Genomic DNA, 27,835 nt, shown 5'->3' with positions numbered 1-27,835 from the left:
AAAAGTACAAAAACAGTACAAAATTGTTTACAAATAAATTAAAATAGTCACAAATATAGTACCATTTAGTGCCCATAAATACAGATTTCCAAAGTACATCCATACCCCAATCCTACGCTCCAACAATAATCTTATTTTCAAATTTCTTTTGTACATACTTCCAGAACAACCTCCCTATATTTACCCTACTTCTCAACCTTGATTCGCATTCTAATTTTCAACTGCTTAGCTCTATTCATTATCATGCTACAAAATTGCATCAAATATATTACCACTTAATAATTTTCCTACACATAAGTACAAATTTCTAAAACTACCGACATATCGCAATCCTACACTCCGATGGTAATGTTAAATTCGAATTTCAGGATTCCAGAACCATCCGTTGAGAAGTAGGGTAAATATAGGGAGGTTGTTCTGAAAGTATGTACAAAAGAAATTTGGAAATAAGATTATTGTTGGAGCGTAGGATTGGGGTACGGATGTACTTTTGGAAATCTGTATGGGTACTAAATGGTACTATATTTGTGACTTTTTTTAATTTAGAGGAATTGAGAGGGCTGGAATAACAAAAAATTTGAAATTACGATGATTGAATTATGTAGAAAGTTTTAGAAATTCATAATTACAATAGATATCGGATATAAGCACATCTCATATAAGAAAAAAATCGCATATAAAAAAGATTATCAAAAACACCTAGCTTATACTTTCTTAATTCCGATAATACCATATAAGAAAAAAACGCATATAAGAAAGAAATCTCCGGGTTTTTTTGAGTTTCTTATATCCGATATTCACTGTATGTGTCATAAATGGTACCAACTTTGGCACATTTTGAATTTGGGTGTAATTGGGAAATGTCATTTCTGTTAGATTGTTCTGTTGGCTACCTATGGAAATTAATATTACTGTGTACTAAATGGTACTAAATTTGGTTGCAGTCAGAATTGGTGTGTAGTGAGGCGAAATGGATGTTGGTCAGGAAAAAACGCACTTTAAGGGAACAAAAGTACTAAATGATTCTAAAAGTCTTAGTACCTTTGACGATCTAAATATATCATCATTAAATCAGTTATGCCCATTCATTGGCCAGATCCCCCTCTCCTGTAAAATTTCGTGACGTTCGGGTAACCATTACGACCTATAAAGTGACCAGAAGTAAAGACAAAAATAAAGTTGTTGGTCTATTTTATCCCCCAAATGGTCCATAACATACATTCTTTACCAGACGGTCAAACATTTTTTGTTACATTTTTGTGCTAAATTTCATTCGAGGACACATCCGTTCTTCTATGCAGATTTTATATGAAACGTCACGAAATTATATTTGAGAGCTATATAGAAATCTGAACCGATTTATACCAAAATTCTTAAATTTTATTCCAGACTCAACATGGTGGCAGATTTAGATATAGCTCCCATATATATTTTCGTCAGTTTTTGTGTAAATGGTGCACCAATGTTCCTATATATCCTTCCATTTGCACGAAATTTGGATTAATAAGTAAATGAAGAACTCAAAATGTGGCCAAACATGTGACAAGTTTCGATGAAATCAGTTAAGATTTCGATATTTTGCTTTAAATTTATTTACATAATTTTGTCCCATTGTAAGAAGTAACTCTATATCTGACCAAAATTTAGTAGGGGTTGCAGAATGACATGTTTAATTTCATATTAATTGTCCTTCAAAAATGCGACGTCTTTTAGGATCCCATCTGTTGCATATACCCAAATTGGTGAAGGGTATCACATAGTCGGCTCCGTCCGACTTTACTACTTTCCTTACTGGTTTAACTTGGGTTTTGGTAAAAAATCGGCGATTTTCCAAAAATATTTCTTCAAAGATCCGCCATTTTGTTAATTTTAGAGCGAAGTCAATAATCCTAGTTCATACGAGAGACAGACATGTGCTCTTTCTAACACCGTTGGAATTTTCGGATTCCGATGTTCCAGCGGGGAGATATCATGAAAAGTTGTTGATCTATTTCATCCCCAAATGGTCCATAAGTGTGACTGTACTTTCTTTTCCAGACGGACACAAGTTTTTGTTAAATTTCATTCGAGGACACATCCGTTCTTCTATGCCGATTTTATATGAAACCTTCATACCAACCTTCTCAAAAATCATTGCAGACTTAATATGGTGGCTTGTGTAGAAGTTATAAGGCTTGTGTAGAATTGTGAAGTTTTACTGTGAATTTTTTTTTAGGCCTCGAGAACCAAATTATATCCACTTCGGCGGAAAAATGCTTCGGAACAATCGATCATCCCTGTTGTGGAGATCGCTTCCTGCATAACCCTACTTTAAATAACAAATCTAAAATATCAATTTTACTGTATTTATTAACAATCTTAAAAACTAATCAAAATTCTTAAAAAGCAGCATTGGCGGCATGGAAACATTGGAAGGTCTTGTAACCGGTTTCACAACGATCTTCAGCCTTGATGCCCTTGCATTTTTCAACCAGTTGCTTGGCCTTTTCCTCACCAATCAAACCACCCAGTTTAGCAATGACAACTTCATCTTGGATTTCATCATTTTTCAAGGTGCCAGCACGTTCAAAGAAACATGTACCCAAACATTTGAAGGCCTTGGAGGGATTTTCAACATCTTTGTTGCGGAATTTCAAAACATCTTCCTCAGGAACATTTTCCTGTATGGCACATTCATCGATGTACACCTTGGCCTTGGCTTTTTGTTCATCGGACAATTCAACGGGCTAAAAATTAGGAAATAAAAAATTATTTAAAAAAATTAATTAAAAATTTAAAAAAAATTATCCTTAAAATAATGTTGGCCCATAACTCACAGTGGCCAAATCAGAGGCAACCAAGCAAACAACAGCCAAGGTAATGAAAGCCTTCATGATGATTTTGTATAAGAAATTATTTTCTTTCGAAACGTTTTCTTGGATAGTTGTAAGTTGTGTGATGCTAATTGGCTCAAACTTGTGGCTTTTTATAACTAGAAGTTTTTTTTTGGAGAAAATAATTATAGGAAACCTTTCATTTCACTGCTTTTGTATTTTTTTACTTCTCTCTAACATGACAGTAATGGATGCGTTGGTGTTCAACACATATCACGCCCGATAGACGTGCTTGCCAATAGTTTGAGCGTATAACACAATAGACAAGCAAGCAACAACAGAAACATATCATCAACTTCGTTCTACATTAACACCTTTATGGGGACCAATTAAATTTGGTAACCGGTTTTTTTGGTTTGCCTAATAACGCAAACTATAGTTTTGTTAAAATATATTTGTCAAATTGAATATTTAATTGCCAGCTTTTTTGATGTATTATCTTTTTATGGAAATTAGCGTCTGGCGTTTTAAACGGTAGCAAATTTGACAATTCATTATTGGCGTTCGTTAGGAAGGGATAGCTTTTAGAAGTTGATTAAAATTTAATTTATTATCATATATGAGTGTTGTTAAATATGTATTGAAACACGAATGGAGTTTTGCTATTTTTGTATTATAAATATTCATTTGAGTTTTATAATATTGAAAAAGATATGATGCTCAAAGTCAATTGACCTTTGCCCCTTTTACTGTGTCACACGTTTAGCCGCCTTAAGCCAATGTATAGAACTGGTATCTTTTCATTTGTTCTAGAAATGGGTGTCTGTGGTTGAGTTAAGGTGATGACTATGAAAATCGATATTATAAATGACTACAAAGTTACAAATGATACTAAAAGTAAATCTGCATATAAGATTTTATACATACCTTGTTTGAACCTATATAATACCCTTCACCAATTTGGGTATAATATGCATCCTAACAGACGTCGCCTTTTAAGTCTTTACTGTACAATTAGCCTAAAATCGGACGAAAAAATATATGGAAGCTATATCTAAATCTGAACTGATTTTCGGGAAACTTAGCACACATCATTCAAGAGTCAATTCTTTGCGCTATGCCAAATTTTGTGCAAATCGAAAGATAAACAGGGACTTTGGTGCACAATTTACTAAATATCTAAATCTGAACTGATTTTCAGGAAACTTAGCACACGTCATTCAAGACTCAAGTCAGTAGGATCGGAGGAAATATAGGGACTTTGGTGCACCCTTTACGTTAAATCGGACGAAATATACATGGGAAGTACATCTACATGTAAACCTATTTTCATGCAACTTAAGACACATCATTCTAGACTCCATTCAGCACGATGTGCCAAATTTCGTGCAAATCGAATAATTCATCTATCTAAATCTGAATCGATTTTTACGAAACTTACCACACATCATTCTACATTCAAATCAATATGCTATGTCTATTTGGTATTTTTGTGCCAATGCAAAATAAACTGCGAATTTGGAACACCATTTACCGAAAATCGGACGAAAATATACATATGGGAGCTATATCTAAATCTGAACTGATTTTCAGGAAACTTACCACAAATCATTCTAGAGTCAATTCATACACCTATGCTAAATTTTGTGCAAATTGAAAGATAAGCGGAGACATTGGTGCTCCATTTATCTAAAATCGGACGAAAATATATATGGGAGCTTTATCTAAATCTGAACCGATTTCAAGAAAACTTCGCAGACATCAAACTGGACCTAATTCTGTATGCTGTGCAAAATTTTGTCTCAATTGGGTTATTGGTGCACCATTTATTTAAAGACGGACGAAAATATATATGGGAGCCATATGTAAATCTGAACCGACTTTTTCCCCAATTTTAGCATCGTTCGTCCTTGGACCAAATAAATGAGCTGTGCCAAATTTCATTCAATTCTCATCATAAATGCGACCTGTACATTGTTTACAATTTACTAACTTAGCTGGCTTGTGACAGAACTTTCGTTGCATAAGCCGAGCTTAGAAAAGATTTCCAGGCGCGTCGGTCTTTTGCGCAGTTTTTCCAAACTGAAAGACCATTTTCGGCGATGTTGTCTTCGACTTGATCTTTCCAACGTATTCTTAGCCTTTCCCTTCTGCGTGAACCATCAGCTGGTTCGCTTTTATATGCCTTCTGGGGCATGGGGCATCTTCATCCATTCTCACAACATGACCTAGCCAACGTAGTCGGTGCAACTCAATACGTCTAACAATGTCGATGTACCAGAATACCTGGTACAACTCATGGTTGATTCGACGGCGATATTCACCGTCAACGCAGATCGGTCCATAGATCTTTCGGAGAATTTTTCTCTCAAACACTCCAAGAGCTGCCTCATCTGCCTGCGTACGTACCCATGCTTCAGATCCGTATAACAGCACGAGTATGTATCAGCGCCTTGTAGAGTGTGAGTTTGGTCTGACGGGAGGTGGCCTTGCTTTTGACTATATGATACCCTTCACCACTATGGGTATATTAAACAGGACTATTAACATGAAATTGGGTGAAATAAAATATGTGATATTTATCTAAATGTGAATCTACCTAGATCTATCCATAAAGTATGTAAATCGACTTCAAAGAAATATAAATAGGCCATCCGTTGGGCTATGTCTGTACTTCTAGAAAACGCAAATTCGTAATTCTATGCTCAATTTTTTACGTTGTGCAAAATTTGATGTCAATCTGACTAACATGAGGAGTATAATGCCCAATTTACATGAAATCGGGTGAAGATATATATGGAAGCTCTATCCAAATATTAAGCGATTTCAAACAAACTGGTCACAGGGTAGGTTTTACTAATTTCAGAACGTTTTGTTCCTATTGGTTCCTAGGTGCGTCAATTACTTAAAATCAATCTATAATAAGGGGGAGCCATGAGTTGTACAAAATCTGGGCCGATTTTCACGAAACAAGGCTGACATAACTCTAGGCTCAATTCAGTACGTTATGCCAACTTTCGTGCAAACCAAAGATATATAGCGACTTTGGTGCACCATTTACATGAAATCGGACGAAACTATATATGGGAGCTATATCTAAATCTTAACCTCTTTTCACGAAACTTGGTAGACATCATTCTAGACTCAATTCAGTACGTTATGCCAACTTTCGTGCAAATCGAAAGATATATAGCGACTTTGGTGCACCATTTACATGAAATCGGACGAAACTATATCTAAATCTGAACCGATTTTCACGAAACTTGGCAGACATTATTCTAGACCTAAATGATTAGGCTGTACGAAATTTCGTGCGAATAGAAAGATTTATAGGGACTTTGGGGCACCATTTACATGAAATCGGACGAAACTATATATGGGAGATATATCTAAATCAGGACCGATTTTGTCGAAACCGGGCAGACATCATTCTAGGCTCAATTTAGTACGTTATTCGAAATTACGTGCAAATCGAAAGATATATAGGGACTTTGGGGCACCATTTACATGAAATCGGACGAAACTATATATGGGAGCTATATCTAAATCTGGACCGATTTTCAAACTTAGCAGACATCATTCTTGACCTTAATGATTAGGCTGTACCAGATTTCGTGCAAATCGAAAGTTATATAGGGACCGTTTACATTAAATCGGACGAAAATATATATGGGAGCTATATTTAAATCTGAACCGATTTTTCCCAATTTCAATTGGGTTCGTCCTTGGGCCGAATAAGTGACCTTTGCCAAATTTCATCCAAATCGGATCATAAATGCGACATGTACTTTTTCACAAAAATACATGGACAGACGGACAGACGGACGGACATGCATAAATCGACTTAAAAAGTGATTCTATGCATATTCTAAAAAGGAACCATGTGTTTATCTCGTTTTCTTTTGCCTGTTACAAACATATGCACAAAGCCATAATACCCTGTACCACAGTGTGGTGCAGGGTATAAAAAAGAAGTTCGATGTTTGGGTGCCAGAAAAAAATAGGATGTATCAAATGCCCATTTGCGAAGCCTTGGCCAAACGGAATGCGATAGACCAGTTTCATAAACGAAAGGTGAATGGTGATGAGAAGTGGATCACATACGATAACCCTGTGCGAAAACAATAGTGGCCAAGGAGCGGTGAAGCACCTCAAACGGTGGCCAAACCGAGACTAACGGCCAGGAATGTCCTACATTTGGTGGGACTGGAAGGGGTTTATTTATTATGAGTTACTTCCATATGGCCAACCGTTTGAAGATAGCAATTGACCAGTAACGGCCAGAATAGGCCAACGGTTGTTGTTACACCAGAACAACATATACAGTGACTCGCAGGAAACTTCGGGAGCTTGATTGGGAAGTTTTAATGCATCCGTCATACAGCCCGGACTTGGCACCAAGCTATTATCAAATTTTGCTTGCATTGCAAAATTTCTTTAACGATAAAATTTGGTATCTAGGGAGGATTATGAAATTCGACTTGAAACTATGAGAGAGGCATTATGAAGTTACCTTTAAAATGGCCACAAATCATACAACAAAATTTCCTATTTTTTTATTCTGATGTTTATTATATAATTGTTTCTGCCTGTACATCACTGATATAGATACAGTTTATTTTTTATTAATATTCTAGAACCCCTCGAAATTATTCGCTTCTTAGGAACATCTCCAAGAAATCATTTGTTTTTCACTAAATATATGTATGTGACTTGGCACTTTTTTCTCGAGGGCCACCATTTTATTGTCGTTAACCGTCCACCCTTTTTATTGCCGGTAACCGGTTATTTGTTTACAAATCTACCTTTTTGGTTACACAATCATGATACATCAATTTCCTGACACACAAACGAACTTTGGACTACGTTACAGATTCAAATAAAAAAATTATGATTTACATATGATACGAATTCCTACTTCCTAGCATGTCTGAATTTTTCGTCTATGACATACAAATTATTGACCTAATCATTTCAATAGAGTGACATATAAATTTCAAACAGTGCAACCTCAAGTCATCATCTGTGCAGCAATTATAAATTTTCCACTAATTTTCGTTGATCAATTCAGTGACTTTGAGATCAACGGTGAGATGTGATTACTCTGTCTGTCTGTCTATTATACGTATGTACAGCATTTATTGTTTTGAGATCACGTTTAAAATTTGTTACAGTCAGCAGTAGTGTTGTTGTTGTTGTGATCTTAGCCAGCGGCAAATGACGTCTGAGGTTTTTTTGTGTTTCTTCCACATTTGTTTGTTGTTTGGAGTTCGCGTGTCGCAGAGATTTATGGCTGAAAACAAATAAACGAAGAAACCCAAACCGGTTACCGGCTAAATTAATTTGCCGGGGGCAAAGTACAGGCAAATCATAACAAATAATAAAAAAAAACAGAACAGACCAACTATTAAATTGAAAAAAATAAAAGTTTGTTTTGTAGGAGTCAGGCACAAAATGTTTTTTTTTGGGGAGAGAAAATAATCGGTTTTAATATATGCAATAATTATAATAAGAAATTAGAGAAATTCTAGATGGGTCTATATACAAATGCAATACTTTTGTATTTGTGAATTTGGGGGAATTTTATGCAGTTAATTAGTAAAGTAAACAAGCCGGTAATAATTGGGCCATATATAATATTTGAATATTGTACTTCGTGTTTAAAAATGATTGCTTATTATACCATTTGAGATCCGTGTTTTTGGGAAAATTAAAAATAATATAGATGTTATGTGTTGTAAGTAGATTTTCAGAAGCAATAACTGATTACAAATTTAATACACCATAAGAGTAATTGTTAATAATTTTGATTACAGATATGCCCTATAGGATATTAAATTCTTCTTCATTTCATAATACCTTCCCAGATATACACATAGACGAGATAGTTTTCGTCTATGTGTATTTCGCCAAATGGTGTATGCCACGGTTGATCAATTAGGTACAGATTTACATAAAGCTCCTATAAATAATTTTGCTCGATTTCATACAAATGGTACACCAAAGAAACCAAGTCTGCCCGATTGACATACCCTTTTTCATAGATTTCAGAATGGTATGTTTACGGGTTTTATACACTTAACCACACTGTGGTGCAGGATATTATATCTGTGTGCATTTGTTTGTAACAGGCAAAAGGAAACGAAATTGACACATGGTTCGATTTATGCATATCCGTCCATTTGCTGATGTTAACTCACTTCATTGGTCCAACGAAGAACCCTATTGAAATTGAAGAAAATCGGTTCAGATTTAGACATAGCTCCCATATATATTTTCGCCCGATTTTAGGTAGGTTACGTTGGGATTAGGGATGTGCAGTCACTAATGTGGCAGCAGCACTCAGAGACCATCCAGTTCATTCTGATCATCCATGAAAGATATGGAGAGATCTGTAGGGGAGAAAGGGGATGGAAAAGATATGAAGCTAATAAGGAAGTATAAGGAGGTATGTAGGAAATAGTTTCGATGGCTATAGAAATTTGGACAGAAAACCTATTACATGGTAAGGCTGCACTTTCCCAACCACTTTAGGTTTCTAATGATGCTGTAGATTAAAGGAGGTTAAATAGTTGTAAATAAACTAAGACACTGTGAAAAGTGAGCACACCTCAGTCTGTACCGTCTGTAGGTCAGGACTGGACATCGACATAGGAGATGCTCAATTGTTTTCGTCTCCTCCTCCTCATCACGGAGTCTGCAGTAATCAGTAACATCATGGCCCCACTTACTGAGGGCCCGATATTGCAATGACCAGTAATGACACATGTCATTACTTTAATTTCAGCTTTACTCAGGTTCAACAGTGAGTTTGTTCTCTTGGTTGACAGAGTCAGCCAGATAGCACCTACGTTCATTGGCTCGTTCGTCGAAGAACACCTCAAAGTTCCGAAAAAGTGGCAGATGGGTAGATCCATGATAGATCCATCGATTGCTATATCTATGGATTGAGATGATGTACCTATGATGTCACAGTGTCCTGGTAGCCAACATTGCCGATTGCTGTAAGTGCTTCAAAAATTGGTCTACGCTCGAGGACGTCCTCAGACTTGATGTTACAGGATTTGATGGCTTTTTGAGCCGCATGACTATCCACAAAGATAGACACCGGTTCAACGAACTCTGCATTAAGACTATTTATCAATTCCGCTGCTTTCCAAATCGCGAAGATTTCGGCATGGAAAACACTACAGTCGCTATCCAACTTGTAGGTAAGCTCAAGGTCTAGTATTTCACAGCAGACGACAGCCCATGTACCTTCTTCCATCTTCGATCCGTCTGTTTAGAAAGCTAGACCGTCCAGAGTAGGTTATCTCCATGGGGATAACGACATCTACATCGTCAAATCTCAGGACTGGTGATATATAGTCACTTAATTTAACACGTTGGTCCAATCTCATATCTAGTTCGTTCAGGATACAATTTTCCCAAAGCTTTTGTTCATGCAGCCTTAGGACAATATGGGCTGCCTGATACTCAATTCTAATACCCAGAGGCATTAAGATCAGCATTGCGTTCAGAGCTGCTTGTGGGGTGCTCCTCACGGCTCCAGCTATTATAATCGTGGCGGCTATTTGTACCTTGTCTAGTTTGCTGGATGTCGACTTGTGGCGCAGGCAGTGCCACCAAACAAGAGATCCAAGGGAAAGGATGTGCCTTATCATGGTGTTATACATCCAGTGTATAGTCGATGCTTTTAGCACCCAACATTTCCCAATGAAATTCGTGCATGCAATCTGCCTTCTCTACGCCCGTTGCTCAACGTTCCTGTTCCATCGTAGTTGACAGTGCAGGATTGTGCCAATGTATTTTTCTTCGGGCGGCAGATGAAGCTGCAATCCATACAGTGTTGATGGGGCAAAGACGCCGAACTTACTTTTTCTAGTGAACATTACCAGTTCTGTCTTTGTTGGATTTATTCCATGAGAGTTAGACTTGACCCAGCGTGACTGGCTCTTTGCAAATGCTCCGAGATTATTGCCGCATCCAGACTTTTTATCAATTCCGCTGCCTTCCAAATCGCGAAGATTTCGACTTGGAAAACACTACAGTCTAGTCTTTCACAGTAGACGACAGCTCATGTACCTTCTTCCATCTTCGATCCGTCTGTATAGAAAGCCAGATCGTCCAGAGTAGGTTTACTATGGTTCCAGTCGTCTCTACTGGGGATAACGACATCTACATCGTCAAATCTCAGGACTGGTGATATATAGTCACTTAATTTTACACGTTGGTCCAATCTCATACCTAGTTCGTTCAGGATACAATTTTCCCAAAGCTTTTGTTCATGCAGCCTTAGGACATTACGGACTGCCTACAGAGGCATTATGTTCAGCATTGCGTTCAGAGCTGCTTGTGGGGTGCTCCTTGCGGCTCCAGCTATTAGAATCGTGGCGGCTATTTGTACCTTGTCTAGTTTGCTGAATGTCGACTTGTGGCGCAGGCAGTGCCACCAAACAAGAGATCCAAGGGAAAGGATGTGCCTTATCATGGTGTTATACATCCAGTGTATAGTCGATGGTTTTAGCACCCAACATTTCCCAATGAAATTCCTGCATGCAATCTGCCTTCTCTACGCCCATTTCACATCTACATCGTCAAATCTCAAGGTGATATATAGTAACTTAATTTTACACGTTGGTCCAATCTCATACCTAGTTTAGTCAGTATACAATTTCCCCAAAGCTTTTGTTCATGCAGCCTTAGGGAACTACGCGCTGCCTGAAACTTAATGCTGACACCCAGAGGCATTGCGTTCAGAGCTACTTGTGGGGTGCTCCTCGCGGCTCCAGCTATTAGAATCGGGCGGCTCTTTGTACCTTGTCTAGTTCGCTGGATGTCTTGTGTCTGGATGACTTGTGGCGTAGACAGTGCCACCAAACAAGTATATCCAATGTATAGTCGGTGGTTTTAACCCCCCAACGTTTCCCAATGGAATTCAGTATGTTGTTGATTACCAATAGCCATAGCAACGGTGAAATCAGCCCTCCCCGAGTGGTGCCTCTAGTTACTGCATTCCCGATTTTAGTTAAATGTTGCACCAAACTCCCAATTTTTGTCCGATTGAAAAAAATATTGCACAGCGTATAGAAGTAAGTCCAGTTTTATGTCTGTGATGTTAAGTTGAAATCGGTTCAGATTTAGACATACCTCCTATATATATTCTTCCGAATTTATTTAAATGGTACACCAAACTTTAAAAATTTTTCACATCATTCTGAATTAAAGCTAGTTTGATGTCTATGAAGTTTTGTTGAAATCGGCTCAGATTCACATAATTTTGCATGATTTCATACAAATGTTTTCACAAAAAAAATCCAAGTCTGCCCGATTGACATGCATTTTTTCATAGATTTCAGAATGGTGTGTATGGTTTTTTATTGGTTGAAATATCTATGTAGATCACAATTTTTTTCGCCCAATTCAATTTCAATGGTCTTGCAAAGACGGTATGTCCCTTCTATCTACAGGGTATTTTAGACATTATGATCTCTTGTATGTACACAAAGTGGTGAAGGGTATCATATAGTCGGCTCCGTCCGACTTTTGATCGTTCCTTACTTGTTGTTATTGGTTCAAATATGTAGATCGCAGTACCCACAATATAAGTTGATAGGACAATTATACCAAAGATGAATCTATAATAAAATTTCTTTTGGAGGTATAATAGCCATTAAAAATTGGAAATATTGTATTTTTATTAAAACGTTGACTAGACTTTTAAATAGGGACATATTGCCCCGTTTTCCAGATTTGCCTAAATATTCTGCTTAGAATTTCTTAAAATATTTGCTTCAGAATGATGTGTGTTAAGTTTCGTGGAAATCTGTTCAGGTAAATGGGGCGCCAAAGTCCCTAAATATCTTTCGATTTGCACGAAATTTGGTAAAGCGTACTAAATTGAGTCTATAAGGAAGTATGTTAAGTTTCGTGAAAATCGTCTCAGATTTAGATATAGCTCCTATATATATTTTTGTCCGATTTAAGGTAAATGGTGCGCCAAAGTCCCTAAATATATTTCGATATGCCCGAAATTTGGCATAGCGTACTGAATTGAGTGTATAATGATGTGTTCTAAGTTTCGTGAAAATCGGTTCAGTTTAGATATATATGACAGTTATATCTAAACAGAAACGTCCGATTTAACAGAAATGGTGCACTAAAGTTCTTATATATCTTTCGTTCAATTTCATGTCAATGTTCTTTCGAAAAGGCGACGTCTGTTAGGAGACTATGTAGAATATACTCAAAGTGGTGAAGGGTATCATATAGTCGGCGCAGTCCGACTCTACTACTTTCCTTACTGTTTATACCCTACACAACTATGTTGTCAGGGTATTATAGCTTTGTGCAGCCCCAAAAGTTTGTAACGCCGCGAAATATTGGTCGTCATATCTCGACTAGCTGAGTCAATCTAGACATGTGTGTCCGTACGTCCGTCCATTATAATTTGTAAACACGATACAAGCCACAGTTATGGACCAAGGGGCCAATGAAGACCCCTATTGTTTTTGGAAATGGTCGGTTAATATTTAGGTGACCAAATGGACCAAAAACTTTATTTTTGTCTGATTTTCTGGTCGCTCCAGAAGCCGCAATTATGGCTCAAACACCGCGAGTTTTTGCATGGAGAAGGGGATAGGGCCAAGGAATAAGCATGCCTGTTTTGATAAAGATCGGTCAATATTTAGCGGGTAAAATGGTCCCTGACTTTTGTGTGAAAAATGACAAAATTTGTATTCTATGGCGTATATACTTGCCCCTGAAGGACTTAGACCCAAAAAGTTGATAGTATGTTCAAGATAAGTGGTTAACCTTTAAATTGATACCAATTATATGGTTGTATGTGCTCAGATGTGGGAGTTACACTTAAATATTTACAGGTGCTGATCACTTTGAAAATTTCCATGAGATTCCAGTTATGGTCAAGGACAACGCCTATAATTTTCGGTGATGATCAGATAATAATTTTGGGATGAAGTGAACCGAAAACTTAACTTTTTGTGTTTTTTTTTTTTTTTTTGGGTCGATCTATAGGCCGTTCGACTATTCAGATCCGCTCACTGGTTTTAAAATGTCTTAAACCCTCATCGATTCATTAAAGGGGTTCTGGTCCCATTCTCCAGATATAATTGAAAACATTGTAAAATATTCTATAATAATATACACCATAACATTTTACTATACGTCTAGACCAAATAAAAATTAAAATTTCATAATTTCATGCGTAATAAGTTTCACCTGGAGCTAATATGAACTATGACATTTTGAACATTTTTTTACCATTTTAGATTAAAATACTTCAAATTAAAAATTTGTAATTTCAAAATGTGCAAAAATTATTTCTGCTATGAAGGGGAACCACATAGAAACTAACTACGAGTATGTACAATTTAATTAGAAAAGATATATCTCAATAAAATAACCAAGGAAATGGTATTCTAAAACAACCCAATATGTATAATGATTCAGCACTTTTCTGTTTTGGGGGGTTCAAACTCCAGACAGTAATTTTCATAAAAAAAGAAATACATATTAATGTAAAGGTAATTAAATATTCACATCTTATTTTTGGTGTGGCAGTTTATCAAAGTGTGGCTTATTTTGTAGACAATAAAACCGGTTGCCAACAAAATGTTATCGGTCATTTTAATGTGTTAATGTGGAGTGAAGCTGTTACTCTGTTTTCTATTGTGTGCTGTCTGTTGAACTAATTCTATACAACAGTAAGAATGAACAGAAAAAAAACACATCTGTCAAATTTGGTGTCTGGCGATGACGCTCCCATTACTATCACTGTGAGAAAACTGAAACTTAGATTTGAATAATTATTCTGGCAAAAAAAAAATCTTGTTATAAAAAGTCTCGAATTTCTGGCAAACAGCATCACACACTTAACAACTATCAAAGCAAACGTTTCGAAAGAAAATAATTTCTTATACAAAATCATCATGAAGGCTTTCATTACTTTGGCTGTTGTTTGCTTGGTTGCCTCCGCTTTGGCCAATGTAAGTTCTTTTATTTGAAGGAAAACAAGAATAATTATAAACTAAAAATATTAAATTAATTTTGTACAGCCCCTTGAATTGTCCGAAGAACAAAAAGCCAAGGCTAAGGTCTACATCGAAGAATGTGCCAAACAGGAAAATGTTCCCGAAGAAGATGTTGTGAAATTCCGCAACAAGGATATTGAAAATCCCTCCAAGGCTTTCAAATGTTTGGGAACATGTTTCTTTGAACGTGCCGGTACCTTGAAGAATGATGAACTCCAAGACGATGTTGTCATTGCTAAATTGGGCGCTTTGGTTGGTGAGGAGAAGGCCAAGACTGTTTTGGAAAAATGCAAGGGCATCAAGGCTGAAGATCGTTGTGAAACCGGTTACAAAACCTTCCAATGTTTCCATTCCTTCAAGGCTGCTTACTAAATGCGGTTTAAGTTAATTTCGAAAGAAATGCGTGATTTGATCTGGTTGGATAAAAATGGATAAAATAAATATAAAAATCTAAAATTATAAATTTTAGATTTAAAAAATAAATAACCTCGATTTTGAATTATTATTATTATTATGAAATAATTAACACCTTGGTAGTTCAATACTCCCAACAGCTCTAGGAACATTCTTGTATTATATGCTGATAGCTTTCGCTAAAAATCCCAAATGTTGACTTATTTGGTTGGCAAATGCTGTAACGTACAATTATTTTAAGGGGACTTCCATTATTGGTTTGAATTTCATTTCTTGATTTAATTCGAACCCACACGAATTCAAGAAATTTACTGTATTGGGTATATAGAGATAATTAGATAATTTGAGATAATTTTTTACAAATAAATATCGAGATTACAAAAATGTTTTCTTTTGTAACTAGTTATGAAATTCAATGTAGAATAATTTTGTCTTCGACGAAATACTCCTAAGAAGCAGTCTTGTCCTAAAATGACGTCAATAAGTTAGGAATATATAAAATATACCGGTTTCTTTTGTGAATTATAGTAAAATTTGATGGAGGATATTTTTGTCCTTTATGCCATATTTCTAACATGACATCTAGTGGGAAAAATTGTTACTAATTCGAAATAAGATCGATTTTAACCCTAAACGAGTTTTCAAATATTTTAAGATTATTGACGTTTAGTCTGATTTTCGAAGTTTGATCTATTCTGAGACTTATAGTAAATCTATATGGCGAATATTTTTGTAGAATATTTCGATATGCTATAACCCCGTTTTATATTAGTTTCAATCATTTCTTGAAAAGGGGACGGAAAAGTCACAGAGAGTCGACAGGGAGTCGACGAATTAGACAAAAATATTCCTCATTTTTATATCAGTCATATTAATACAGACAACATGTACCTAAATTGCAAGATTTCGAGAAATCTCAATCCAAAAATGGCTACATTTTTAATTTTTTTGTCCTAAATCGACGGCTATATATTTGGTATACATTTTATATCGCTTTCTCTGGTTCAGTGACTTAAGGGGACCCCCCATTCTCGGTGTCAAAATTTTTCTTATTTAATTCGAATCTACTCCAATTCTAGAATGTACCTACAAAATTTCAAGTGAAAATCTCAAGAACTCTGGAAGATATAGCCGATTTATTGTGTCAGTATCAAGTGACGGCAAGTGTTATTCTCAAACTTTAAAAGCACTTTTCTCGAAGCAATGTTTTAGGAATGGCGGGCACGATATCCAATCGATTCCAAATTTTTACACGTTTCTCTGGGAATGTGTATGAATTAGCATAAAACCAATCGGTGAAGATCTTCCTTTATATGCCCTTCACCACACTGTGGTACAGGGTATTATGGCTTTGTGCATATGTTTGTAAGAGGCAAAAATAATCGAGATAGACTCATGGTTCCTTTTAAGAATATGCATAGAATCACTTTCTGAGTCGATGCATGTCCGTCTGTACGTCTCTCCATGTTAAATTGTAAACAAAGTACAGCTCGCATTTATGATCCGAATTGGGTGAAATTTGGCACAGGTCACTTATTTGACCCAAGGACGGACCCTATTGAAATTGGAAAAATCTGTTCAGATTTAGATATAGCTCCCATATATATTTTCGTCCGATTTAATGTAAAAGGTGTACCAGAGTCTCAATATATCTTTGGATTTGCACGAAATTTGGCACAGCGTGCTGAATTAAGTCTGGAATGATGTGTGGAAGGTTTCGTGAATATCGGTTCAGATTTAGATATAGTCATCTTCCGATTTAAGCTATTTGGTGCACCGAAGATCCTATATATCTTTCGATTTGCACGAAATTTGGCATAGCGTACTGAATAGCGTCTATAATATCGGTTCAGTTTTAGATATAGCTCCCATATATATCATCGTCAGATTTAAGGTAAATGGTCCACTAATGTTTCTGGAAATCGTTTGATTTGCACGAATTTTGGCATAGCGTACCGAATTAAGTCTATAATGTGTGTGTTGAGTTTCGAGAACGACGTTATATATTTTTTTAATTGGTACAGATGCAGACACATGTTCCATATATAATACAAACGGGTATTCAATTTCATGTCAATGTTATTTCCAAATGGCGGATTCTGTTAGGAGACATATGTAGAATACTAGCAAAGTACCCGCTACTTCGTATGCGGAAAGGGAATAAAAAAATATTTTATATGGAGATCGTGAATACCGTATAAATATTTGTACTATAGTTCTGAATTCCACCTCTATTCCTACATTTAATATCGAGTTTATTACCATTAAGTACTCTTCATACACATAAGCACTACTTTCCGAAATCCACACTTTAGCAAAAACGTACAGGTTCCACATGTAATTCCATTTAGAATTTTTCGAACACATAATTATACATTTTCAAGACTACCTCTATACCGTCACCTCCACTAAATTTAGTACCAAAAACCCTTTGGTCTTTCTTTGTAACTCTCTGTAAATGACCATCATTCTAAATTTTATTTTTCCAGCTCTCTCCGTTACCAAAATTCAAATTATTCCAAATTTAGTGAATTTTCTATTCTACTTATTATTGGTACACATAAATTCGAGTTCCCAAAGTTGTCTTCATAGCTCAATACTACACTTCAACAGTAATCTAAGTTCCAAATCTCAAGATTCAATCAAATACAAATTGTTTTAAATTTAGTACCATTTAGTAATTCTCATACTCATAGGTAAGAATTTCTAAAACTACATCAATCCTACACTCTAAAAGTAATCTTACTTCCACCAAAGTCCAAATTGTTCCAAATTTAGTGATTTTCGTACTCATAAGTACAAATTTTCAAATGTACCTCAATCCTTCTTTCAAATAGTCCAAATTTAAGAATTTCAGCTCTGTGTGAAACCATTCCGCACTTTTCGTACCCACATACCAAACCAATCTCAATATTCCAAACCTGCTTTCAATCATAAGTCCAAATATAAGAATTTCAGCTCTATCTGTTCAATAAACTGTACCATATTTGGCACCATTCTGTACTTTTCCTACACTCCCAAAGTAACCTAAGTTGCAACTTTCAGGATTCGAGTTCTACCCGTTCACCAAAGTCCAAATTGTACCAAATTTTTTGGTTGTCGTACCTAAATTAAAAATGTCCAAGAATACCTTAGTCATGCACTCCAATAACAACCTTAGGTCCACATTTAAAGATTCCAGCTCTATTCGTTCACCAACATCCAAATTGTACCATTTATTACTTTTCGTAGACGTAAGTAGGAGTTTCTAAAACTGCCTCGATTTCCCACTGAAACAGTAATTTTATTCATTAATTTCAGGATAACAGCACTATCTCTTCACTTAGATCCAAATTGTACCATATTTAGTACTTTTCGTACTCATGATTTCGAATTTCCAACACTGTCTCAATTCTTTGCTATAAGAGTAATTTTTTTTCAAATCATTCCATCTCTATCCTTTCATTCAAATCTAAATTGTACTAAACTTAGCACCATTTAGTACAGATAATTACAAATTTTTAAAACTACCTCATCCTACACTCCAACCTTATTTTTAATTTAGTACCATTTAGTACTTTTCGTACAAATAAGTACGATTTTTTAAAGCTAATTCCGATTATCAAGATTCCATCTCTACACACTCAACTGAAGGTAAATAGTAGGGAATTTAGTACCATTTTACACTTTTTATACACATAAATACGAATGTCTTAAACCATTTCCGTACATCAACACCACTTCCCAACCTGTATTCCATTTAAAATGTCAAGATTCCACCTATATATGTTCAATATATACCATAGGAACTAAATTCAGTAAAGTTTAGTACCTTTAGTAAACTTATAGGTCGAATTTCCAAAAACCCTTTTGCACATCTTTCTAACTTTCCATCAGTGGCCAACATTGCAAATTTCAGAATTCTAGCTCTTCCCGTTCGCTAATAAAAAGGGTACCATATTTGGTACATTTTAGTACTTTTCGTACCCTTCTACTTCAAACAAAACTTCCCTCATACCCCGATGCTACAACCCCATAATGTTTCCAAATTAAAATTTAGTACACAGTAGTACGAATTTAAAATACTTCTTACTAATCCCACACCCCCACAGTTATCCTAAATCCAAGTTTCAGATTTCCAACTCTATCGGTTCATCCACAATTCAATTTGTACCAAATTTAGTACACTGTAGTACGAATTTCCAAAACTTCCTACTTAACCCAAACCTAAACCCCACAGTGATCCTAATTCCAAGTTTCAGAATTCCAACGCTATCGGTTCACTCACAATCCAAATTGTACCAAATTTAGTACACAGTAGTATGAATTTCCAAAACCTCCAACTTACCCTAACCCTACAACCCCACAGTGACCCTAAATCCAAGTTTCAGGATTACAACTCTATCGGTTCACTCACAATTCAAATTGTACCAAATTTAGTACACAGTAGTATGAATTTCCAAAACTTCCTACAGACCCCAATCCTACACCCCCAGAGTGATCCTATATCCAAGTTTCAGGATTCCAGCTCTATCGATTCACCCTCAATTCAAATTGTACAAAATTTAGTACATAGTAGTACCAATTTCCAAAACTCCCTACACACCCCCACAGTGATCCTAAATCCAAGTTTCAGGATTCCAACTCTATCGGTTCATCCACAATTCAATTTGTACCAAATTTAGTACACAGTAGTATGAATTTCTAAAACTTCCTACATACCCCAATCCTACACCACCACAGTGATCCTAACTCAAAGTTTCAGGATTCCAGCTCTATCGGTTCACCCACAATTCAAATTGTACCAAAATTAGTACATAGTAGTACAAATTTCCAAAACTTCCTAAATACCCCAATCCTACATTCCACAATGATCCTAAATCCAAGTTTCAGGATTCCAACTCTATCGGTTCACCTACAGTTCAAATTGTACGATATTTAGTACACAGTAGTACGAATTTCGAAAACTTCTTACTTACCCCAAACAGAGATGCTAAATCCAAGTTTCAGGATTACAACTCTTTCGGTTCACTCACAATTCAAATTGTACCAAATTTAGTACACAGTAGTACGAATTTCCAAAACGTCCCACTTAACCCAAACTTTCACCCCCAGAGTGATCCTAAATCCAAGATTAAGGATTCCAACTCTATCGGTTCATCCACAATTCAAATTGTACCAAATTTAGTACACATTAGTAATAATTTTTAAAACTTCCTACATATATCGATCTTACACCCCAACAGTGATCCTGACTCCAAATTTAATGATTCTAGCTCTATTGGTTCGCATAAAATTCAAATTGTACCAAATTTAGTACCATTTAGTACCCATGAATATAAATTACTGAAACTGGGTAAAAAGAATTCCAAAACTACGTACATTCCCAATTCTGCACTCCGACGGTAATGTTAATTTCAAATTTCAGGACTCCAGCTCCATTTGTATCTCCAAATTGAATTTGTACCAAATATAGTATCATATAGTACCTTTCGTACACATGAGTACACGCTTTCAAAACCATCTCCTTAAATAGACTCTACATCTCATCCCTAAGTCGCATTCCAAATTTCAAGTTTTTAGCTCCATCAATTCACATTCTACGAAATTGTACAAAATTAAGTACATTTTAGTACTTTTCGGATATTTATAGTTCGAATTTCCAAAAACCCGTTGGTACATCTATCCTACACTCAGCGACCACCAATCCAAATTTCAGAGTTCTAGCTCTACCGGTTCGCCAAATACAAATGGTATCACATTTAGTACTTTTTAGTACTTTTCGTACCGTCCTAGTACGAATTTCCAAAAACGCTTTTGTACATCTTCCTAACTTTACATCAGTGACCCACATTCAAAATTTCAGAATTCTAGCTCTTCACGTTCGCCTAATACAAAGGGTACCATATTTGGTACATTTTAGTACTTTTCGTACCCTTCTAGTTCGAATTTCCAAAAACCCAGCCTTATCTCACGCCTACACACCAACACCAACCCACACTCAAAATTTCAAGCTTCTAGCTTTAGCCGTTTCGTCTGGGCGATGATCTGTCAGTCACTCACTCACTCACTCACTCACTTAACACTAAGCTCTTTTATATATATAGATAGATTACCGAAGTGCTGAAGCGTATCATATAGTCGGCCCAGTCCGACTTTACTACTTTCCTTACTGGTTTTAATCTTAGTTCGTGGCCAAAAATAGGCGATTTTCCAAAAAAAAAAAATCAAAGTTCCGTCAGGTATTAAACAAAAATATACCTCACATTCATATCGGTAATATTGCCAAAGGCACCATATCCCAAAAATGGTAATATTTCAAGAAATATGAATCCAAATATTTTCAAATGTCATGGAAATGTGAAATATTGCCATGCCTTTTTAGGTTACCTCATGACGTAAATTTACCGAAAATGCAGATACACATTCCACCTCTTTTGAGCCCCTCTATCATATTTTTTAGAATTTCGCGATAATTTTGTTTTTGTGTTTTTAATAATAATTAAAAATCCAGGTTATTTCTTTTTTTAAATCTAAAATTTATAATTTTAGATTCTATTATTTATTTTTTCCCATTGTCATCAAATCATTCACATTTATCTATATTAATTAAAATTCGCATTTAAAAAGCAGCCTTGAAGGAATGGAAACATTGGAAGGTCTTGTAACCGGTTTCACAACGATCTTCAGCCTTGATGCCCTTGCATTTTTCCAAAACAGTCTTGGCCTTTTCCTCACCAACCAAAGCGCCCAATTTAGCAATGACAACATCGTCTTGGAGTTCATCATTTTTCAAGGTACCGGCACGTTCAAAGAAACATGTTCCCAAACATTTGAAAGCCTTGGAGGGATTTTCAACATCCTTGTTGCGGAATTTCATAACATCTTCTTCGGGAACATTTTCCTGTTTGGCACATTCTTCGATGTAGACCTTAGCCTTGGCCTTTTGTTCTTCGGACAATTCAAGGGGCTAAATGTGATAAAAAAAAGGAAATTTTGAATTATTTAAAAATTATTATTGTTCGCCTTTAAAAACTTACATTAGCCAAAGCGGAGGCAACCAAGCAAACAACAGCCAAAGTAATGAAAGCCTTCATGATGATTTTTTTGTGGAGGAGGAGATTGTTGTGAAACGCTTGCGTTGATAGTTGTAAATTGTGTGATGTTGTTTGCCGAATTTTCTGGTGTTTTTATAACAAGAAGATTTGTGAAAAGAATTATTAGAAACTATAATAATTCTCAGCAGACAACAGATGTGTGTATGTGTGTGCGTGTTAGACAAGAAAAGAGATACGAAACCCTCAGTCTACTTTTACACCCTTTAATGGCCGATACAATTTGGTAACAGGTTTTTGTCTATATTTTGGCAAAAAGAATAACAATTAACGGATTATTGTTGTATTATGCGACACATATTTTTTTACTGGAACATACTGTCTGGCTTTCTGTCTGGCAATACAATCATGATGATCTATTATAAATCGCTTTTTGCGTAGGAAATAAATTTGGGCTTTGAATTCGATTAGTATTGCCCTTATATTATTATATTCTCCACCACACTGTGGAGTGTATATTAAATTTGTCACCTCGAATTATTCACCTTAGAACCGATTAAGTATACGTTTATATTCTTGATCCAAGTAAAAATTTTATGCGGTTTTAGGCATGCCCGTCCTTCCGCCTGCCTCGCAATATTCACCAGAGAGCTTTACAATTTTGCAAATATATTGATATAACACCCAAGGCTTTTGTAAATATATTGATATAACACCTCCACCATAGTATGGAGGGTATATTAGATTTGTTTTTCCGTTTGTAACGCATCGAAATAAAAATTTCCGACCCTATAAAGTATATATATTCTTGATCAGCGTAAAATTCTATGACGATCTAAGCATGTCCGACTGTCTGTATGTTGTAATCACTCTAGCGTCTAAACGAATTCAGATAGAACGCCACAATTTTGCACAGAGTCGTCTGTTGTCTGCAGGCAGGTCAAGTTCGAAGATGGGCTATATCGGTCCACGTTTAGGCATAGCTCCCATATAAGGGTACCTCCCAATTTTCGGTATTTTGAAGTTCTTGAGCGTGTTTTTCAGCCGAATTCGCTGAAATTTGCTACATTGGGTTCTTATTGGGTACTAAATGTCTCCACAAAAAATTATAAATATAGGTCCACTTTTTCTGGTAGCCCCAATATAAGGGTAACTCTCCATTTCCAGTTTTTGGGGGGTTTTGACCGGATTTTTTTTCACCGAATTCGCTGAAATTTAGTATTTCAAGTTCTTATTGGGTAGTAAATCTCCCCACTAAAAATTATAAATATAGGTTCATTTTTTCGGGTAGCCCTCATATAAGGGTACCCCCAATTTTCAGTATTTTGAGGTTCTTGAGCGCGTTTTTCAACCGAATTCGCTGAAATTTGGTACCTTGGGTTCTTATTGGGTATCAAATCTCCCCACTAAAAATTATAAATATAGGTCCACTTTTTCTGGTAGCCCCCATATAACGGTACCTCCCAATTTCCAGTTTTTGGGGCGTTTTGATCGGATTTTTTCACCTAATTGGCTGTAATTTAGTAATTTGAGTTGTTATTGGGTAGCAAATCTCTTCACAAAAAATTATAAATATAGGTCCATTTTTTCGGGTAGCCCCCATATAAGGGTACCCCCCATTTTCGATATTTTGAGGTTCTTGAAATATATAGTCAGACATTTAGGCATATCCTCAATATAGTGATACCTCCTGAAGGAAAGAATTGAGATAAACAATTAAAATATTCGGTTCAAAATTGGCATATACCGGTCATTAATTAGGCATAGCCCTCATATAATGATATCCCCAAATATTCACTATTTCCTACACTATGTAATCAATATTGGTCCCCCTTTAGGTATATACTCATATAACTTTGTAATCTAAATTACAGTAGTTTGAGGATTTTATACTCTACCATGCGTTATCAATATCAGTCCACTTTTTGGATCTTACAGATTTTAGGAAAAATCCCCATTAAAAATTGCTGAAGTTTGTATTTGATGCACATAATGGTTTACATAAATCGGTTTGTAGAATTATCGGTATATGCCCACTTTTTGGTATGTTCCCTATATTTTCATTGCATGTATCTGTCAGTATAATTATGGTGGAGGGTATCCAAAGTTCGGCCCCGGCGAACTTAACGCTTTTTCACTTGTTGGTATTAAAAATTAAATTTATCAGCCCACTTTTTTAGGGTAGCCCTCAAATAAGGGTAACCCCCAAATATTAGGTATTTTGGGAATTTGTTGCGTGTTTTTGAACCGAATTCACGCCAATCTGATATTCTGAGTTGTCATTGGGTTACAAATCTACCCACTAAAAATTATCAATATTGGTCCCAATATTTAGGTACAGCCACATAGCACAGTACGCCCAAAAATTATTGGTATTTTGAAACCCTGCGGCACCGGTTTTAACCTAATCGTCTATTTTTTAGTACTTTGGTTTCTCTTTGGGTAGTAAATCTTCCTTTCGAAAATTATCAATATTAATCCATTTTTTAGGGTAGAACCTATATAACGCTACATTCCGAATTTATGTGTTTGAAAGAGTTTGGGTATGTGTTTCAACCAAATTGACGTTATATTTTGGGTTTTCATTGAGTAGAAAATCTCCTTTCAAAAAAAAAAAAATCAGTTTTGGCCTAAGTTTCTCTCCTCCTCGTTTATTTGGCTCTAATTTAATTTTTAGGTTCTTATGGGATGCCAAATCTTCCTACAAAAATGTTTCAATATCGGCTAATGTTTTGGGGCAGTATGTCGGAGGCTTTATTCTCATTTCTCCCACATATATGATTGTAATTTTGTATAAAAGGTTCGTGATTCTCAAAAGGGTCCAATTTTTAACATATCCTCCATATATTCTTGATCAGAGTAAAATTCTAAGACAATTTAGCCATGTCCTTCCGTCCGTCCGTCTGTTGTAATCACGCTATATTCTGAAGGAATTGAGTTAGGGTGCTGAAATTTTGTATAGGTTTGTTTTTCAACCGAATTCGCTGAAATTCAGCAAGTTGGGTTCTTATTAGGTGGGCTTGATTTCTGTTGAGATTTTTACTTGAAATTGAAATTTTGAAATTTTTAAGGGACTTTCTTGAATAAGTGAAATTCAAATTTTTGAAACCACTCTCTTATAGTTTCGGTTTTATTAGGGTTAGGTTGTATTAGTTTCATACATATGATGTTTCACATCCTTTGATACCCAAAAATTTTCAAATGAACTCCAATTCAGTAGGAAAATTGGGCTAAAGTTTTCAGCAATACCGAACATGGAACAATTGAAACACATGGGTCAACGCAGAATATTTTTGCACATCCCCCAAGGAATTTTTTGCTTAGGCCAGATGTGTTTATTCCATTTCAAAATAATAAACTTGGACTTTCAGTCCTTCAATTGCATTACAAATACAAAAATTTCCATATTATGTTGTACCTTTTTTAACGAAGCTTCTAGGTCAATTTTCTTTAATCCCTAACATCAATAATTATACACACCTAACTAATGTATGTGTTGGAATATTAAGCAAGACAAAATTTCTTTTTGCTTTAAAAAATATTATGGAAAATAATATTAGGTCAGTAACAATCGAATTCAAAGCCCTGATTTATTTCCTACGCAAAAAAAAACGTTTTATAATAGATCATCATGATTGCCAGACAGAAAGCCAGACAGTACTTAATATTAAAAAAAATAATAATAACATGTGTTACAAAAAACAAAACAACGCTTTTTATTCAATTTGCCAAAATGTCGAAGAAACCGGTTACCAAATTTTATTGGCCATTAAAGGGTGTAAAAGTCGAGTGTGTGGTTTTTGGTGTTTTCTTGTCTAACAAACACATCTGGTGAGAACTATTATAATTTCTAATACTTATTTTCACAAATCTTCTTGTTATAAAAAGCCCAGAGAATTAGACAATGAGCATCACACAACTTACAACTATCAACGCAAGCGTTTCAAAACAATCTGCTCTACAAAAAAATCATCATGAAGGCTTTCATTACTTTGGCTGTTGTTTGCTTTGTTGCCTCCGCTTTGGCTAATGTAAGTTTTTTAATGAAGGGAACCAAGGATAGTTATAAAATATATTAATTTAATTGTTTCTCTTATATAGCCCCTTGAATTGTCCGAAGAACAAAGAGCCAAGGCTAAGGTCTACATCGAAGAGTGTGCCAAACAGGAAAATGTCCCCGAAGAGGATGTTATGAAATTCCGCAACAAGGATATTGAAAACCCCTCCAAGGCTTTCAAATGTTTGGGAACATGTTTCTTTGAACGTGCCGGTACCTTGAAAAATGATGAACTCCAAGACGATGTTGTCATTGCTAAATTGGGCGCTTTGGTTGGTGAGGAAAAGGCCAAGACTGTTTTGGAAAAATGCAAGGGCATCAAGGCTGAAGATCGTTGTGAAACCGGTTACAAGACCTTCCAATGTTTCCATTCCTTCAAGGCTGCTTTTTAAGGGAGCTTAAATCGATTTAGAGAGATTTTAGGGATAAGTGATTGGAAAATAATAAAAAATAAAACTTAAAAATCTAAAATTATAAATTTTAGATTAAAAAAACCCAAAACATGTTTTTAATTGTTACAATAATAACTCAATCGTACTTGAATCATTAATTTTCAAAGCATTTTAGGTTCTGACACAAACCTTGGTTTTCTAGAAATGTTTACAAAATACATTAAATTATAAAGGCCTTAAAATGGCTTTTTAGACCAAAAAAAAAAAAAAAAAATCAAATGCGTTTTTTAGGCGTTAGAAGCGTTTAAAGGCCTTAAAATGCCTTTTTAGACCACAGAAAATTAAAATGCGTTTTTTAGGCGTTAGAAGCGTTTAAAGGCCTTAAAATGCCTTTTTAGACCACAGAAAATTAAAATGCGTTTTCTAGGCGTTAGAAGCGTTTAAAGGTCTTAAAATGCCTTTTTAGACCACAGAAAATTAAAATGCGTTTTCTAGGCGTTAGAAGCGTTTAAAGGCCTTAAAATGCCTTTTAGACCACAGAAAATTAAAATGCGTTTTTTAGCCGTTAGAAGAAGCGTTTAAAGGCCTTAAAATGGCTTTTTAGACCACAGAAAATTAAAATGCGTTTTTTAGCCGTTAGAAGCGTTTAAAGGCCTTAAAATGGCTTTTTAGACCACAGAAAATTAAAATGCGTTTTTTAGCCGTTAGAAGCGTTTAAAGGCCTTAAAATGTATTTTAAAGGCCTTAAAATTAAAATGGCTTTTTAGACCACAGAAAATTAAAATGCGTTTTTTAGCCGTTAGAAGCGTTTAAAGGCCTTAAAATGGCTTTTTAGACCACAGAAAATTAAAATGCGTTTTTTAGCCGTTAGAAGCGTTTAAAGGCCTTAAAATGGCTTTTTAGACCACAAAAAATTAAAATGCGTTTTTTAGCCGTTAGAAGCGTTTAAAGGCCTTAAAATGGCTTTTTAGACCACAGAAAATTAAAATGCGTTTTTTAGCCGTTAGAAGCGTTTAAAGGCCTTAAAATGGCTTTTTAGACCACAGAAAATTAAAATGCGTTTTTTAGCCGT

General features: G+C 35.5%; 4 protein-coding genes across 4 annotated transcripts; 2 read left to right on the top strand and 2 right to left on the bottom strand.

The window, feature by feature from the left end:
- Positions 1-2,365: 2,365 nt before the first annotated feature.
- Positions 2,366-2,907, bottom strand: LOC133326566 (general odorant-binding protein 56a-like). The gene is made up of 2 exons (XM_061535195.1): positions 2,817-2,907; positions 2,366-2,726 (listed from the first exon to the last, which is right to left on the bottom strand). The coding sequence occupies exons 1-2, from the start codon at positions 2,871-2,873 to the stop codon at positions 2,379-2,381; spliced, it is 405 nt and encodes a 134-aa protein (XP_061391179.1). The 5' UTR covers positions 2,874-2,907; the 3' UTR covers positions 2,366-2,378.
- Positions 2,908-14,744: 11,837 nt separating this feature from the next.
- Positions 14,745-15,256, top strand: LOC133326563 (general odorant-binding protein 56a-like). Its single transcript, XM_061535192.1, has 2 exons — positions 14,745-14,821; positions 14,891-15,256. The coding sequence occupies exons 1-2, from the start codon at positions 14,765-14,767 to the stop codon at positions 15,236-15,238; spliced, it is 405 nt and encodes a 134-aa protein (XP_061391176.1). The 5' UTR covers positions 14,745-14,764; the 3' UTR covers positions 15,239-15,256.
- Positions 15,257-21,869: 6,613 nt separating this feature from the next.
- LOC133326565 (general odorant-binding protein 56a-like) lies at positions 21,870-22,398 on the bottom strand. Its single transcript, XM_061535194.1, has 2 exons — positions 22,300-22,398; positions 21,870-22,229 (listed from the first exon to the last, which is right to left on the bottom strand). Exons 1-2 carry the CDS (start codon positions 22,354-22,356, stop codon positions 21,882-21,884), a joined length of 405 nt encoding a protein of 134 aa, XP_061391178.1. The 5' UTR covers positions 22,357-22,398; the 3' UTR covers positions 21,870-21,881.
- Positions 22,399-26,278: 3,880 nt separating this feature from the next.
- On the top strand, positions 26,279-26,765 carry LOC133326564 (general odorant-binding protein 56a-like). The gene is made up of 2 exons (XM_061535193.1): positions 26,279-26,345; positions 26,416-26,765. The coding sequence occupies exons 1-2, from the start codon at positions 26,289-26,291 to the stop codon at positions 26,761-26,763; spliced, it is 405 nt and encodes a 134-aa protein (XP_061391177.1). The 5' UTR covers positions 26,279-26,288; the 3' UTR covers positions 26,764-26,765.
- The last annotated feature ends 1,070 nt before the right edge of the window (positions 26,766-27,835 follow it).

This window comes from Musca vetustissima, unplaced genomic scaffold (genome assembly GCF_032173495.1).
Source record: "Musca vetustissima isolate MV318-11 ecotype Yass unplaced genomic scaffold, APGP_CSIRO_Mvet_v1 utg66593, whole genome shotgun sequence".
Classification (NCBI taxonomy): Eukaryota; Metazoa; Arthropoda; class Insecta; order Diptera; family Muscidae; genus Musca; species Musca vetustissima.
The sequence above is the reverse complement of the archived record's forward strand: the minus strand, read 5'-3'. Positions and strand labels throughout refer to the sequence as shown.

Bases quoted from the DNA above. Each gene is read 5' to 3' on its own strand.
- LOC133326566 (XM_061535195.1), bottom strand. From the start codon at position 2,873: ATGAAGGCTTTCATTACCTTGGCTGTTGTTTGCTTGGTTGCCTCTGAT. The intron at 2,727-2,816 runs GTGAGTTATGGG...CCTAATTTTTAG, and splicing joins TTGCCTCTGATTTGGCCACT to CCCGTTGAATTGTCCGATGA.
- LOC133326563 (XM_061535192.1), top strand. From the start codon at position 14,765: ATGAAGGCTTTCATTACTTTGGCTGTTGTTTGCTTGGTTGCCTCCGCT. The intron at 14,822-14,890 runs GTAAGTTCTTTT...AATTTTGTACAG, and splicing joins TTGCCTCCGCTTTGGCCAAT to CCCCTTGAATTGTCCGAAGA.
- LOC133326565 (XM_061535194.1), bottom strand. From the start codon at position 22,356: ATGAAGGCTTTCATTACTTTGGCTGTTGTTTGCTTGGTTGCCTCCGCT. The intron at 22,230-22,299 runs GTAAGTTTTTAA...TATCACATTTAG, and splicing joins TTGCCTCCGCTTTGGCTAAT to CCCCTTGAATTGTCCGAAGA.
- LOC133326564 (XM_061535193.1), top strand. From the start codon at position 26,289: ATGAAGGCTTTCATTACTTTGGCTGTTGTTTGCTTTGTTGCCTCCGCT. The intron at 26,346-26,415 runs GTAAGTTTTTTA...TCTCTTATATAG, and splicing joins TTGCCTCCGCTTTGGCTAAT to CCCCTTGAATTGTCCGAAGA.